The following is a 12,936-nucleotide window of genomic DNA, read 5'->3' on the forward strand; positions in this document are numbered from 1 at the left end:
GCTTTGATTTTACCTTTTGAGTTTACTGGGTGCTGGGAGGTTGTGTGGAGGTTTGTTTTACAGGAGTCATAGTCACAACGGTGTGCTCTAGCTCAAACTCTGTATAATACATTTTCATGCTTTTATTTATTTATCTATTTCTATAATTTCTCTACAGAGATATTAGACGACTTTTCCCCGCATGCAATAAGTGATTTGAGTTATACGTGTTACAGCTGGAATATAGTCATACAGGAGAGCCAAATCTTCCTTGTCTAGACCAACTCTGAGGATTCATTTCCGGATTTAAATTTTTATCGTTAAAACAAGCAACTGTCCGACACCACTGTACCAATATCAACAGAAGTAAAGCAAACATTTCATTTGGATGTGCTCACACCATAGTTCTAAAGAGTTCAAGGCAAAACATTTTGGCCATCTCTTCTGTTTTTTTCTTTTTTTTGATGCTGAGAGAAAGTTCATGCTTTTCATAACACTCCTGTCAAAAATTAATTTGTATACCCCGTTTGACGTACTAAGTGAATTGGCTTTTATCTTACATATTACAGACATAGAGACTTTCTCCAATTCATCTTGCACAGGGCCTTGTAGTTAATCATGCAAAGTATGTCATGTAGACATAACACTGTCAGAGCTTTTGATTTAAAAAGGCCTCTCAAGCTAGAAGATTCACACTGTGCGGTTCCTGGTAGTGATGGTACATTGGTCTTCATGTGAGAGAAAGCTAAAAGTAGATCAGAAATATGACTTTCATGTCTGGGGGGGAAAAAATGACGGTAATAACAGTAAAAGCAGATTGCCATAACAATGTTTTGAAACATGTCATTTATTTTCCCAAAGGAAACTAAAAACCGCAACAGCACATCCAGTTTCTCTTCATTTCAGATATTTGACCTCATATATAATTTTTTATATCTCAAATTTGACTCAACTGAAGCCACATTTCTGCCACTTTGTGTTTGAAAAACAGGATTTAGCATCAAATTCTTAATAATTTACGCAGTCTTTCTCGTATTCAAACCTCTGTGGGTCTCTGTTGTTGTAACTTGAAGTAAATTAGCCGTATACAAAGCTCGTTAATCATTTGAAAGATTCAACACGTCAAAATTTAACATCATATTTTCCACTCAGTTTTTACAGTTTGTAGTTTATTTGGATTTTTAACACTGAATAATGATTTAGAAGGTCATATAGTTTGCACATATTTGACACAATGACTGGAAAATCAATTTGGCTAAAAACATTTACCCTCAGGTTAGAAATTATGATTTGTTTTTCCAAAGAAACAATCAACCAGCCTTGAAAACTCTACCATGAGCCAAATATTCTCACATTCTTTTATTTTCTGTCCTGTTGACAAACCATTGTGACGGAAAACCTTTGAAGGGTGGAAAATGGTTTGCTTTTTAACCTGCCAAATGATTTTGGGCACCTCAAATGAAGCACCATGATTTACTTAGTGATTTAAACAGAGGATCAGTTGGTTTATTTTCAAGTTGTGTACACAATCCTCATTATGTCCTTGGAAATGTGCAACCAAAACACAATTGACATCAACACAATAGCATCCTGACAAAAAGACAAAGGGAGGAAAAAAAGAGGAAAGAAAGATGCAAAGCAGAGCAAAAAAAGAGCTTTAGAACGGCGGGTTCTGGCAGTAGCAGGGTTGTTTTTCGGATGGCAGTCAGTCTTTTCTGGCTTAGGGGAGTCCTGGAATCAACAGTTCGGACAGAGATGAGGCAGGGGGCTGGACCACCCACCTCACTCCACAACCATGCTCTACCATATATGATGGGAATTGATCACTAAATAGACTGATCGCAAAGTTAAGCTCTCCATTCTTGCACGGCACATAAGCCATCTACACGGATGACGATGGCAGATTTATCACTCAAATTTTTTTATATGTAATTTTTGAAACAATGGGTTCTTGATTTCAGACAGAAGCAGAGAAAAGCTGGCTGCTCATTTCTAGCTGGCAGCCACTGATTTTTCCATTGGATACGAAAGCGGACACAAGTGAACGTAAGATACATGGCCTGGTTGAAAACACTGACCCTCTGACTTTTTAATCTTACGAGTTGACTTTTCAACAAGAACTTCATGGATACAACGACGCTAACAAGACTGAGGCTAACACTGCAAGTCCCAGGCAAAAGGTTAACGTGGAAAACATGGAAATAATCATGTATTGCAGTTCAGATCTAATCAATCCTTATAAGAAGGATAAAGAAACATATAACAAGAGAAAGGGTTTTGAGGATGAGGACTGACCAATGAGTTTGACAAACAAGTTAGTTAAGGATGTACCTTGGCCTTGGAAGTAGGCTAACACTCTTTTTCTGTAGGAAGTAAGCTAGTTAGCCAAATATGCTAATAATTGCATCTTATGTTCAAGCTTATAGTCACATTGTTGAATCCATTAATTACCATTTTGTTCTTGTTCTGGTTTTGGAAAGGCTTAAATTCAAACAAAAAACTCTTTAATTTATTTCCACACACACTGCTTCAGCGTATCAACAATGCTTGACAGGCATGGCATACCCAGTTATGTTAGCAATAGTATGACTAGAAAACCACAGCTCAGGGAAGGTGTCAATTGATCCAAACCCTCATTTCAGAGTCAAGTTTAAGATGCCTTTTTTGCCCACCAAACCAAGGGGGAATGTCTGTTTCTTATTTTTATATTTTCGTCAGCCCTGTTGGCCATTCTCTCTCTCCTGACATTCTATGAGGAGAAAAAAAAAATGTGGCAGCAATTGAATAAACACATGGATGTTGGCCACCAGGGCGAAAGGTCACAGAGGTCAACTGTGAGTTCAGCCTGAGTTGTTACTCACCTAATCTTGACAGAGTTTAAGACAAGGAGCCTTATAACTGTTTCAAGGTGGATTTGTTTTTTTGCTGACAAGCTTTCTAAGACTGCACACATTGCCTCAATCTATAGTACATAATGCTGGAGTGTGACTCCTAAAGCCGTACTAGAGTGAATTATATGCCCAGGTTTCAAAGAGGGGTGTCAGATTCAACTTTAATTGTCAGTGGGTGATAACAAGGTGTAAGTGTATTTGTTGGCGTCGGACCCAAGGTGGCTTGTGATACACCAGGAGGTGCTGATTTGGGGGGTGGGTAACAGCCCCCATGCTCTTGTCCATTAAAGTGGTCTGACATGGATCCAGGCCTGAGCGTAAGGGATGCATCCCAGAAGCCAGACCTCCCCAGTAACACCATCACCATCACCTCCCACCACACACACACACACACACACACACAGAGCCAGAGATAAGCAGGGATGTGACAGAGCTACAGCAGTAAGTGCTTTATACAGTCCAGGCCCACCGTTTTCTAACTCTCACAGTGTCTCTCAGGACTGTCACGGCTGCTGTTTAGAAAAAGATCAAGACCCCCTTTGGAATGGAAGTTACACTAAATGGGAAATGTCAGAAAAGTGGTAAACATTTGCACTAATCTGTTACAATGTTAGTGAGGAGTACCATCTTGAGGGATTATACTGTTCTTGGCTCTCAAGCGGTGGCAATTTAGCAGTTACACCATGGTAATTTATAGAATATGTGTGTTTGGGATTTCATGCCTTATGGACTGTAATGCTTTCCATGAAAACGGACACATGCAGTGCAGTTCATTCAGTAAGCTAAACATTTGTCCCTCTACATGATCAACAGTCCATTTGCTTTCAAAATCTGCATCCTGTGACATACTTAATGATGTAGAGCTTGCCATTTATGTCCTAGACAGCCCAAAGCAGCTTGTTTAGTGAGTAACACTCAATTGTACCTCATAAACTGTCTAGGTGGACCAGTCTGTACACGTAGGGGTGCAGTGAATGGTTCTCCATAGCGGGGATGGCAGACAGCATCATCAGTAAAGTCACAGGCCGTCCACATGTGGCCAGCCTTTGCCAAACACTGCACCTTTAAACCTTTATGCCTCAGTATAAAGAAGGACTGAGGGAAACATAAACTTGTGTTTATGTGACTCTCTCTTAGCAAACAGTGATTTTGTGAAACCAGGGACTAGATGTAGAAAATTCTAAAAGCAGAATCTATTTTTATTTGACCTTCTGGAATGTCTCTTATAAATCACTATAAAGCAGATTTATTTTTTTGAAAGTGGTGTTTTATTTGAATTCTTCTCTGTTTTAAAAGTGAAATGCTCACACACAGAGAGGAACTGACAGAGGTTTTATACGTTTTCATTGAAACTTTAAAATCAGTCTTTTTTTGAAAGATTCTTTCTTTTACAATTGAAAAGTTAAATTCAGACACAATAAAACACACCCTCTCTGCAGGACACTTGGTAGATTTGCAGCTAAAGCCGTACTTGGTCTGGTATGACATTGGCTTGTGGTGGATAATCTTAGCTAACCTTAGGTAAACATTGCTGTATAAGGGACTGAGTCAGTTTACTGCTTTTATGACTGTTTTCCACTTCTGCGACTTTTGCTGTAATAGTATTTAGCATCATATTATAATTTGCATTTTGGGCTGCTGTTCAGCAAAAGTTTCATTTTCTTGCTTTAAAGATGTTGTTTAAAGATAATGTGCCCCCATTTATGTCTGACCTCCATTTTTAGTTAAACCCAAACTTGGTGGGCTTCATGTAGAGGTTTATCAAACCGTAAATCCTTTAAGCCTCAAGGTTTACTGGCCCAAAACCTGTTTCTTGTCAAATTCCCATCTGTGAGAAGAATTTACGAGCATTAGCCAAAATTACCTCTTGTCATTTAATTGGCTTTTTGACTTGATTGAAATTAATTGGTTCCAGTTCAGCTCAACTAGAAATGGTTAAATTACAAAATATTCTGGCGAGAATCATTTGCTGGCATAAGAACCTCACATCGTCCTTTGCATTCTCATTATGCACTCATATTTATTTCACCATCCCAATCCCACTCCCACAAATTTGCATTTCAGTTCTGGCAATGGAAGCAAATATTTGCTTTCAGCGCTGATAATAGTTTCTATTGGTAGTCACTGACTGGAAAAGCAAAGCATTTAACTGGAGTCGAGGTTAGAAACCATCAAAATAACCCGACACCCACATAGACCTATTTTATGACTTCCCAAGTAGTGATTTTAAATGATTGGGCGTGTTTGTGTAATCTTGTTCCTCCTTGGTACTTTCCATTTATGACCCCACTAGATCCAGCCATGAGTCAGCCACATTCCGTAAGAGACAAAAGAAATGAGGGGATCACTGCGCTTAAGTTTCCTTCGGACATCTGTCCCTTCAGTGACTTTTCTCCCAAGGTGACTTCCACTGTGCAAAGCCTATCGATGTCCTCAAACAGTGGACACAATAATCTCAGCAGATGAGCAAACGGCAGTGCAAAGCCGCTGGTGTAAGCAGTGAGGTTTACATTGAGGTTTTGAGCTTAGGCCTAAAAGGGTGTAAAAACAACACACGCCATCCACAGATTTCAGAGATTTTACATTTCTGGATGGACTGAAAACCATTTCCAAACACAGTCATATTCTATGGTTCATTATCAGGCAGAGTAATCCATCATTACTTGAGCTTTGTGGATTCCAGACTCCTTGTTTTCTTTCCAATTCCTGGGGCCAGACCATTGGAGGTTATGTGGAAAGTGACACTTATATCAGCCTTATGTAGTTCACATTTAGGGGAAGCTGTATTATGTCTGAAATCCAGCCTGAAAAAATGTTACATTTTACTTTAGTACTCTTGCCAAGAAAGGATATTACATTGAAAAGTTAATTCCACTTGGCAGACCTGTGCAAATGGCTGAGAAGAGAAAAGCGAAGAGATCCATCTCTGTTCTGTTTTATTCTCTATCAGTCTTTGATTGATTGATTGACTCGATTTAATTAATCTATTATTCATAAAAGCAGAAAAAGGTTCTTCTTTTTCTGCAAATGAATGATCTAAATTTCAAAATTGTAAAGATTTTATCCCACATACAGATAGGAATGTTTTTCTGTTAGAAAATATGGCTCCAAAATCAATATTTATATTTACTATATACACTGTAGCTTTTAAATTGTTCGTGTATGTGCTGTGGCATTTTGTCACTGATGTAATCATTAGATCAAACGTGAACTGAAAGCACTCCAGCATACATCTGTTCAGATTGGGAAATAGTGGAAAGCCCTGAGAGAATCTTACCAACACTTTGCTGACTTCAGCACAAAGTATGGCAAGCATAAAAGACTGTCTGTGGTTTTGATTATTTTGTGTGATGTTTGTCCATTTTTCTCAATGCATATTCGTCCTTTCCACATGGAGGCCGAATAGCACTTCAAACAAATGTCATAATATCCCTTTGACTGGGCTGTGGAGAAGTGTATATCAGACATCAGGACTAACTTGATAATTGTTACAATTTGTACCGTCAGAGAGATGGAAAAGATGAATAGAGACTTGTGCTGTCACCAGCTGCTTTCTGGTGAAGTGTTGCTCTGGCCTGCAACAGCCTCCAATTTACAATGTAATTTTTGTACAGTCTGCAGTGCAGCAGGGACTGATGCATAGATGTAGATGCAAGAGAATTTAGGGAATAAGAGAGTAACAATCTACAAATTTAATTACACTGTAAATGTTTTTAACTAGCAGGTATCTTCACTAAAGAGAGGGAACTTCATATCTTGTCCCCTTGAACTTATGTTACTTATACACTGTACAAAAAGTTAAAATGTAAATTGGGAATCCGAAGCATTTCTGTAGTGTCTTCTCACTAAAACAGAAGGTGCGGTGTAGCTCAGTTTCTCAGTGTGTGTAGCCCACAGCTGCAGAAACTGAACCGTTGCTAAGGACACCAACACATGATGTTCTGTTTGACACAGATTTGTCTTGGCTGATACGTTCTCTAGAAATGGCTGTTACAGCCCACTGATGGGCCAAAGCAAAAACTCCGAAAACATCTTTTATAGATCAAGTGTTTGAGAATCTCCCCACTGGCAGATTATTGAATCATCTCAGTTTGTGTTCAGACTGCGAGCCACCAGATGGACAAGTGGACACTTAAAATCAAATCAAGTTATGTTTACTGTATTTTCAAAACAACTATGCACAGAAAAGCCTTCCTGTATTTATTACAGTAATCACTCGAGGCAACAATATGATGTAAGACACAAGGAAAAAAAGTACAAGAAAATAAATAGGATTTAGTTAGTTTACTTAAACCTACCAACCCGAGCCTGAGTAAAAGAAAGAAATTAACATTTCAGTGAGAGGACAATGAAATAATCCAAACACATTGCACAGATGGTCCATATACTGTAGTTAATCTATATGAAGAATCTTATCCAACCTCAACCTCTATCTCCATCTTGTCATTTGTTTGCGTTTGGAGATAAGGATGAAAGAGCTCTTTCCAGACGAGCTTCAGTGAATATCTGTTCATCTCTGCCTCTTCCATCCCGAGCTAACCACCGACATCTGGCTGGGCCTGTATTGACCAAACCCATGCTTCAATATCAAATGATGGAAAACTTTTGTTTGTTCTTTCTTTTTCTGATGTACGTAAGACACTTTTTCCAGTGAGTGACCTTAGGAATGCTGACTTTTGATGAATCATGATTAAGGTGCATAACAAGTTGTCCTTTAAACCTGCTGGTTTGGACTCTCAACATGAATCTTAACCATTTTGTGCAATCTTTTTTCTTTTTTTTTTTTTTGGTGCAGATTGAAAACTACATTAAAGAGAGCATGAAGACAGAGATGGCTCAACTGCAGCAGAGTGCTGTCCACAACCACACGGCAGCCATGTTGGAAATGGGCACCAATCTCCTCTCTCAGACAGCTGAACAGACACGCAAGCTAACTGACGTCGAGACGCAGGTAACCACTCAACAAACGCACTCATGATAATGCTCCTGAACACACTTGTCCCACTCGATTTTCTCTTGACTTTCTTTTTCTCACAGACTAACAGTGAGAGAGGATCCATCCTCTGCTCCATTAACCCAGCCATTCCACACTCAACTGCCCCAGAAAGATTACAGAGAACTGGCCACAGTCAATAGTGATGCCATATAAATGCAAATCCCTTCTTTGAGTTATTCGACTCAGTTTCCTTTTAGTGTTTATGTGGAGGAGTGTGAGGAGGAGGAGGTGATGGAAAGTTGTAAAGTTAGTGGTCACTAGATTTAGATAACTGTTTGCTATTTAAAGAAAAAAAAGATAATCATAACAGAGATGAATATCCCCTAAGTATTACCATGTGTTGGATGAACACTTGACAAAATGAAAACAAAGTTACTGGTTTATATGCACCTTGAATGTGCCGTGCGTTTTTTCCTCCTGTGTCTAGAAAACCTTAAATACAACCCTGTGTGTTTAGGTTTTCCTCTTTTCCTCATTGTTTTTGTTGCAGATGTGCATGGTATTAGCTGCAGCTTACATAGTATGTATAGAGGCATAATATCATCTTTCATTGTATTTGTATTCTTTACGTCTGTGTATTTCCTGTCATGGTAGGTCCTGAATCAGACGTCGAGGCTCGAGATCCAGCTGCTGGAAAATTCTCTCTCCACGAACAAGCTGGAGAAAGAGTTAATGGTCCAGACCAATGAGATCAGCAAACTGCATGACAAGAACAGGTAAACGGACAACACTTCAAGCAAACAAAACACGCACAAGCTGGCTACCATCCATACTGCAGCACATTGGACAAAGATATTATAGAGAAAATAAAGATGATGTATCATCTTTATTTCTGTGCAAAAACTACTGCTGCTCTCTGCGGGGTTGCGTAAATGAAATCAAAAGCTTGCTACCAGCTCTCATTGACTACCGCATAGTTTGTCCATTTTCCAAAACAATTTTCAGTTGTATAAACAACTGCATGATAGAAACTTGTATTCTCTATGATGCTCAGTAAATCACTCTCAAATCCATGAGGCTATGCTTTCCATGTTGGACCGCTGAGCAGCTGTTGCAAAATCAAGGAGTTAAAATGTGGCTTTTGGATACATTTTCATGTCTCCAAAGCTTGTTCTTTACAGTGATTGGTCCTGTGGGATTGTTGTAGATGATCTAGTGTTTAAAAGGGTTTGGTCCACATTTCTCGTTGCAGTATCCATAGAGACTCCTTGCAATCACTTTGACAAAAAAAGAACACCATTTGAAAGCAGAGTCTCTGGTGATTCTGACTTTTTAGTTTTTCTTTTAGGTTGATGGAGATAGATTTCTGAGAGCAATTTCCCTAAGCTTCAGCAATTATGACATTATTCCATCTTGTGCGTGTTGTCTTTTCTTTTTCCTTTACCAAATCTATAATCGAGGGAAAGGTATGATTAGTTAATGAATTTGATGTCAGCTCATATCATCTTTCAGGCATTAGATTGTATAATGGTAGAGCTCAGATGCTGTAAGGGCTTATTCATTTACCCCAGATGAGTCTGTTAAGTGCATGATGAAGGGTATGTTTATACTGTGTGGGGAACACATAGCAACCGAACCTACAGCCAGAAGTATATGTCCTTCTATCTTGCGGAAAGTTCCTGAATTTTGACTGTCATTACTCACAGTGTCAATCGGAAAGAAGCAGCAGGAGCAGATGCATGTTACATAATTGGAAAATCATTTATCATCACCATAATTGCAAAACAATATTCAATCTATTTAAATCCTGTGAAAACATATCTTATACCAGTGGATTTGGATGCCCTGAAGGATCATGATAATTACCACTTCTCCACGTCTTCCGTGACAAACTTTTCTTGACCTTTTTTTCGTTTCACCCCCCAGCCTCCTGGAGCAGAAGATGTTAGAGATGGAGATGCGACACCATGAAGAGCTTGAGACGCTGAAGCAGGAGAAGGGAAGCCTCCAGACCCTGGTAGGGAGGCAGAGCGGGGTCATCAGGGAGCTGGAAGCCCAGCTGAGCCGAGCCACAGGAAACAGCACAGCCCTGCAGAGACAGCAGCAGGAGATGATGGACACCGTCCACAACCTGCTCAACCTCTGCTCCAAAGATGGAGGTAAGCTAACTGGAATCCAAGTCTTACATGTTGAGAGGTTTGGAACTTTTTCAGCAGTCCAGAGTGCAACCACTGTCTTATTCAAGTTTTGACAGTTGCATGGCGAAAAAAGGATGGAGATGAAGAAAGTCATAACATATTAGAAATGTAAGTATATGTTTAACCCAGTGGAGAAGTCTGATAGCCTTGCTAAGCCACTGAGAATGGATCCAGCAGCTCAAAGCTGGACCAATCAGTGAAAAACCAAGAGCGGTTTAGATGATGACAACAACAAGAAAAGCTGTGTTTTGAAGTTTTTCAAGAGCCAAGAAATCATGGACGACAATGTGCATGATTCACCTTCTGGAAGGTCAACTTCTCACCTAAAAGTTATGTGTGTTTTATTACAGTGGTTAGTTTAGGTGTAAGTTGACATTGGCAAAATAGCAGCAATGTTTTTAGCCAAGCTAGCGGCATTGCTCTAAGGATGCTCTGTCGCTCTGTCTGTCAAAAACTATTGGATGGACCGCCATTCTTTTTTTTTTTTTTTAAAGACATTCATGATACTCAGGGGATGAACCATCCTGCCTTGGTTTCTTGCCCACAATGAGGTTGAAATTTTTGTTTTGTTTTGTTCATGTATCAACAATTACTGATATAGATATCCATGCTCCCCATCCATCATAAGTTTGATTTAAAAATAATAAAAACTATTTTAATTGTTCCAATACTTAATGACCAATTATTCACTGTTACGTGCTAATTACCTAACATTAGCATGCTAACACACTAAACAAACATGGTGAACTTGATAAACATTATACCTACTAAACATCAGCCTGTTAGCAGTTTCGCTAAGTGCACTCCATTTCCTAAACACAGCCTCGGAGAGCTGCTAGTGTGGCTGTGAGTCTTGTGATTTTCATCCAACATGCACTGGCTCGTCCCATCCAGGAGAAGGAAGGTTTATGTTTATGTTTCAGTGGAGGAGAGCACTTGTCAGTCATCTGTCGGTTGCTTATAAACTGATCCCAATTTTGTTCAGCCCCACTAGCGATAACTCCAATCCAAGAAAAATGCCTTGAAGACCCTTGCCAGACCATAATGTGCAAAGGAAAGTTTGTGGATTGGCTGTGCAAGGCTTGAACCATGAGGCAGCACTCAACTTGTTTTGGATTACTTACTTCCTCTGGTCAGATGTTACAGCTACAACATCTTTGATTTTACAATCGTCATGAAATTATGATGACACCAGTTCTATAAACCTTACCCCATGCTGAGAAAGGCAGGGATGCACTGGCTATAAAATTCTGCATCACCGAGAGCAGCATGAAGAAAGAAACAGTTCTTATCGTAACATGGCGTGCCCCTGTTAAAGAGGTTTGGTGCCTCTCATAAACCAGCGTGGTGTTCTTTTCTTGCAGCGATTGCTTTTCACGCTTTAATTTTATAACATCTGTGCACACAGCTTCACTAAAACGTCAAGCAGGGTTCTGGTTATGAAGTAATAGGCTTATTTTTATTCCTGAGTCTCTCCCTTCTGTTAAGAGACCACGGGTTTCCCTTTTGGCTCAACATTTGACCCGGCAGCAATGCAACCTTTCTTGTTCGGTCAAATGCATTGAACTCATTTACCCCTATCTCAGGCATTTAAACACGAAAACCCACTTGATCCTTCAATCCCAGTGGTCACAGGAGATTTGACATGAATGTCTGTGTTTGGGGGGGGGGGGGGGTTGGTTCCAGTCTCATTTCCATTTGTGGATTTCGTGCAGAGACGCCTCAAGACCCCACAGTGCTTCTTGAGGATTCCCATCAGACAGAAAACAACAAGGCCATGAAGGGATGTAGGAGTCATGCACATGATTAACACATACTTTGCATTTGTCATTCTACTGCCTTTTTGTAATTTTAATGTGCCATGCAATAAATGTCACGGGTGGCCTTTAGTCGCACTCTATCTGTTTAGTCTGGAGTTGAGTTAATTACCAGACATCTTTTGAGACATCTTGGCCTGACTGCTCTTAATGCATCATCTCAACAGTCATCATGTTGAGATTCAAATTATGCCCTGGTTCAACATGTTTGGGTCTCTCTTTTGCTGCCGTTGTTAATGTGTCAGGTTTGATTTAATTCACTGTAAATTAGCCTTTAATTTGGCACCATGTCTGCCAGTTTAAGTGTCAGAAAGTTCAGTAGAGCAGCCCATACCCCTTCTGGTAATTGGTGGCTGCCTTAACGAGAAGCGATAGAAATGGAACGTGACCGCTGCTGCTCTGTGGTTGGTCTTTTCCTCTTCCATAGTTGTGTTGAAGGTTGAGGCGGGTGTGCAGGTCAGAGGGCTCGCCTTTCTTCACCCCAGTGCGAATAAGTCAAACTGTAATAGCTCCTGGGGGAAGCCTTGTCCAAAGGAAGTGAAGGAGTAGGTAGATCTCACTGATCATCCGAAGCGCTGCCCCTGTTTTCTGACAGCATTTAACACACATAAGCAGAAAAGCTCTACTTTTTTTCTGTGTTCAGGGGGGTGGCTGTTGTTTGTTTGAGAAACGGATCAGTGTTTTCATTTGAGGAAAGGGTTAGCGTTTCATGCCATGGAGTGGCGTCTGCATGCGTCAGGCTTTGTTTTGAAAGCTGATCCTGGGCATTTCCTTTTTAAAGCATTGACTCAAATCATCTTTGACTTTGCTTTGGGGAAGATGACAGATACTTAGAAAAGGGAGTTATAACACTAAATCTCTTAAAACTTTCTTCTTATTTTCCGTGTCTCCATGTATGGCTTTTCCTACAATTAAGGTCTCCAGTGTGTTTTCAACCACTGCAGTGTAAACCAAGGGTTGGGAAGATGTTTTTGATGTGGCCAGATGAAGCAGTGGAGCTCTTGTTTAGGTTGTAATCATTACCTAAACCTCATTAGGGTGCAATGAGCCACGTACTGTTATTAACAGTAATTGACCTCAGCTTTAGAACGTCATGTAAAAATTTCTGGCTGCTA

At 39.9% G+C, this 12,936-nt stretch overlaps 1 protein-coding gene across 2 annotated transcripts in view; it reads left to right on the plus strand.

Annotated features, from left to right (window-relative positions):
* angpt1 (angiopoietin 1) overlaps positions 1-12,936 on the plus strand; it is a 54,187-nt gene that overhangs the window by 14,829 nt on the left and 26,422 nt on the right. For both annotated transcript variants that reach the window (XM_056400039.1, XM_056400038.1), the window contains exons 2-4: positions 7,666-7,821; positions 8,461-8,582; positions 9,733-9,965. In XM_056400039.1, the coding sequence (XP_056256014.1) occupies positions 7,666-7,821; positions 8,461-8,582; positions 9,733-9,965 (511 nt within the window). The remainder of the gene's footprint in view (positions 1-7,665; positions 7,822-8,460; positions 8,583-9,732; positions 9,966-12,936) is intronic.

The sequence above is a fragment of the Seriola aureovittata genome, chromosome 16, assembly GCF_021018895.1.
Source record: "Seriola aureovittata isolate HTS-2021-v1 ecotype China chromosome 16, ASM2101889v1, whole genome shotgun sequence".
Taxonomy (NCBI): domain Eukaryota; kingdom Metazoa; phylum Chordata; class Actinopteri; order Carangiformes; family Carangidae; genus Seriola; species Seriola aureovittata.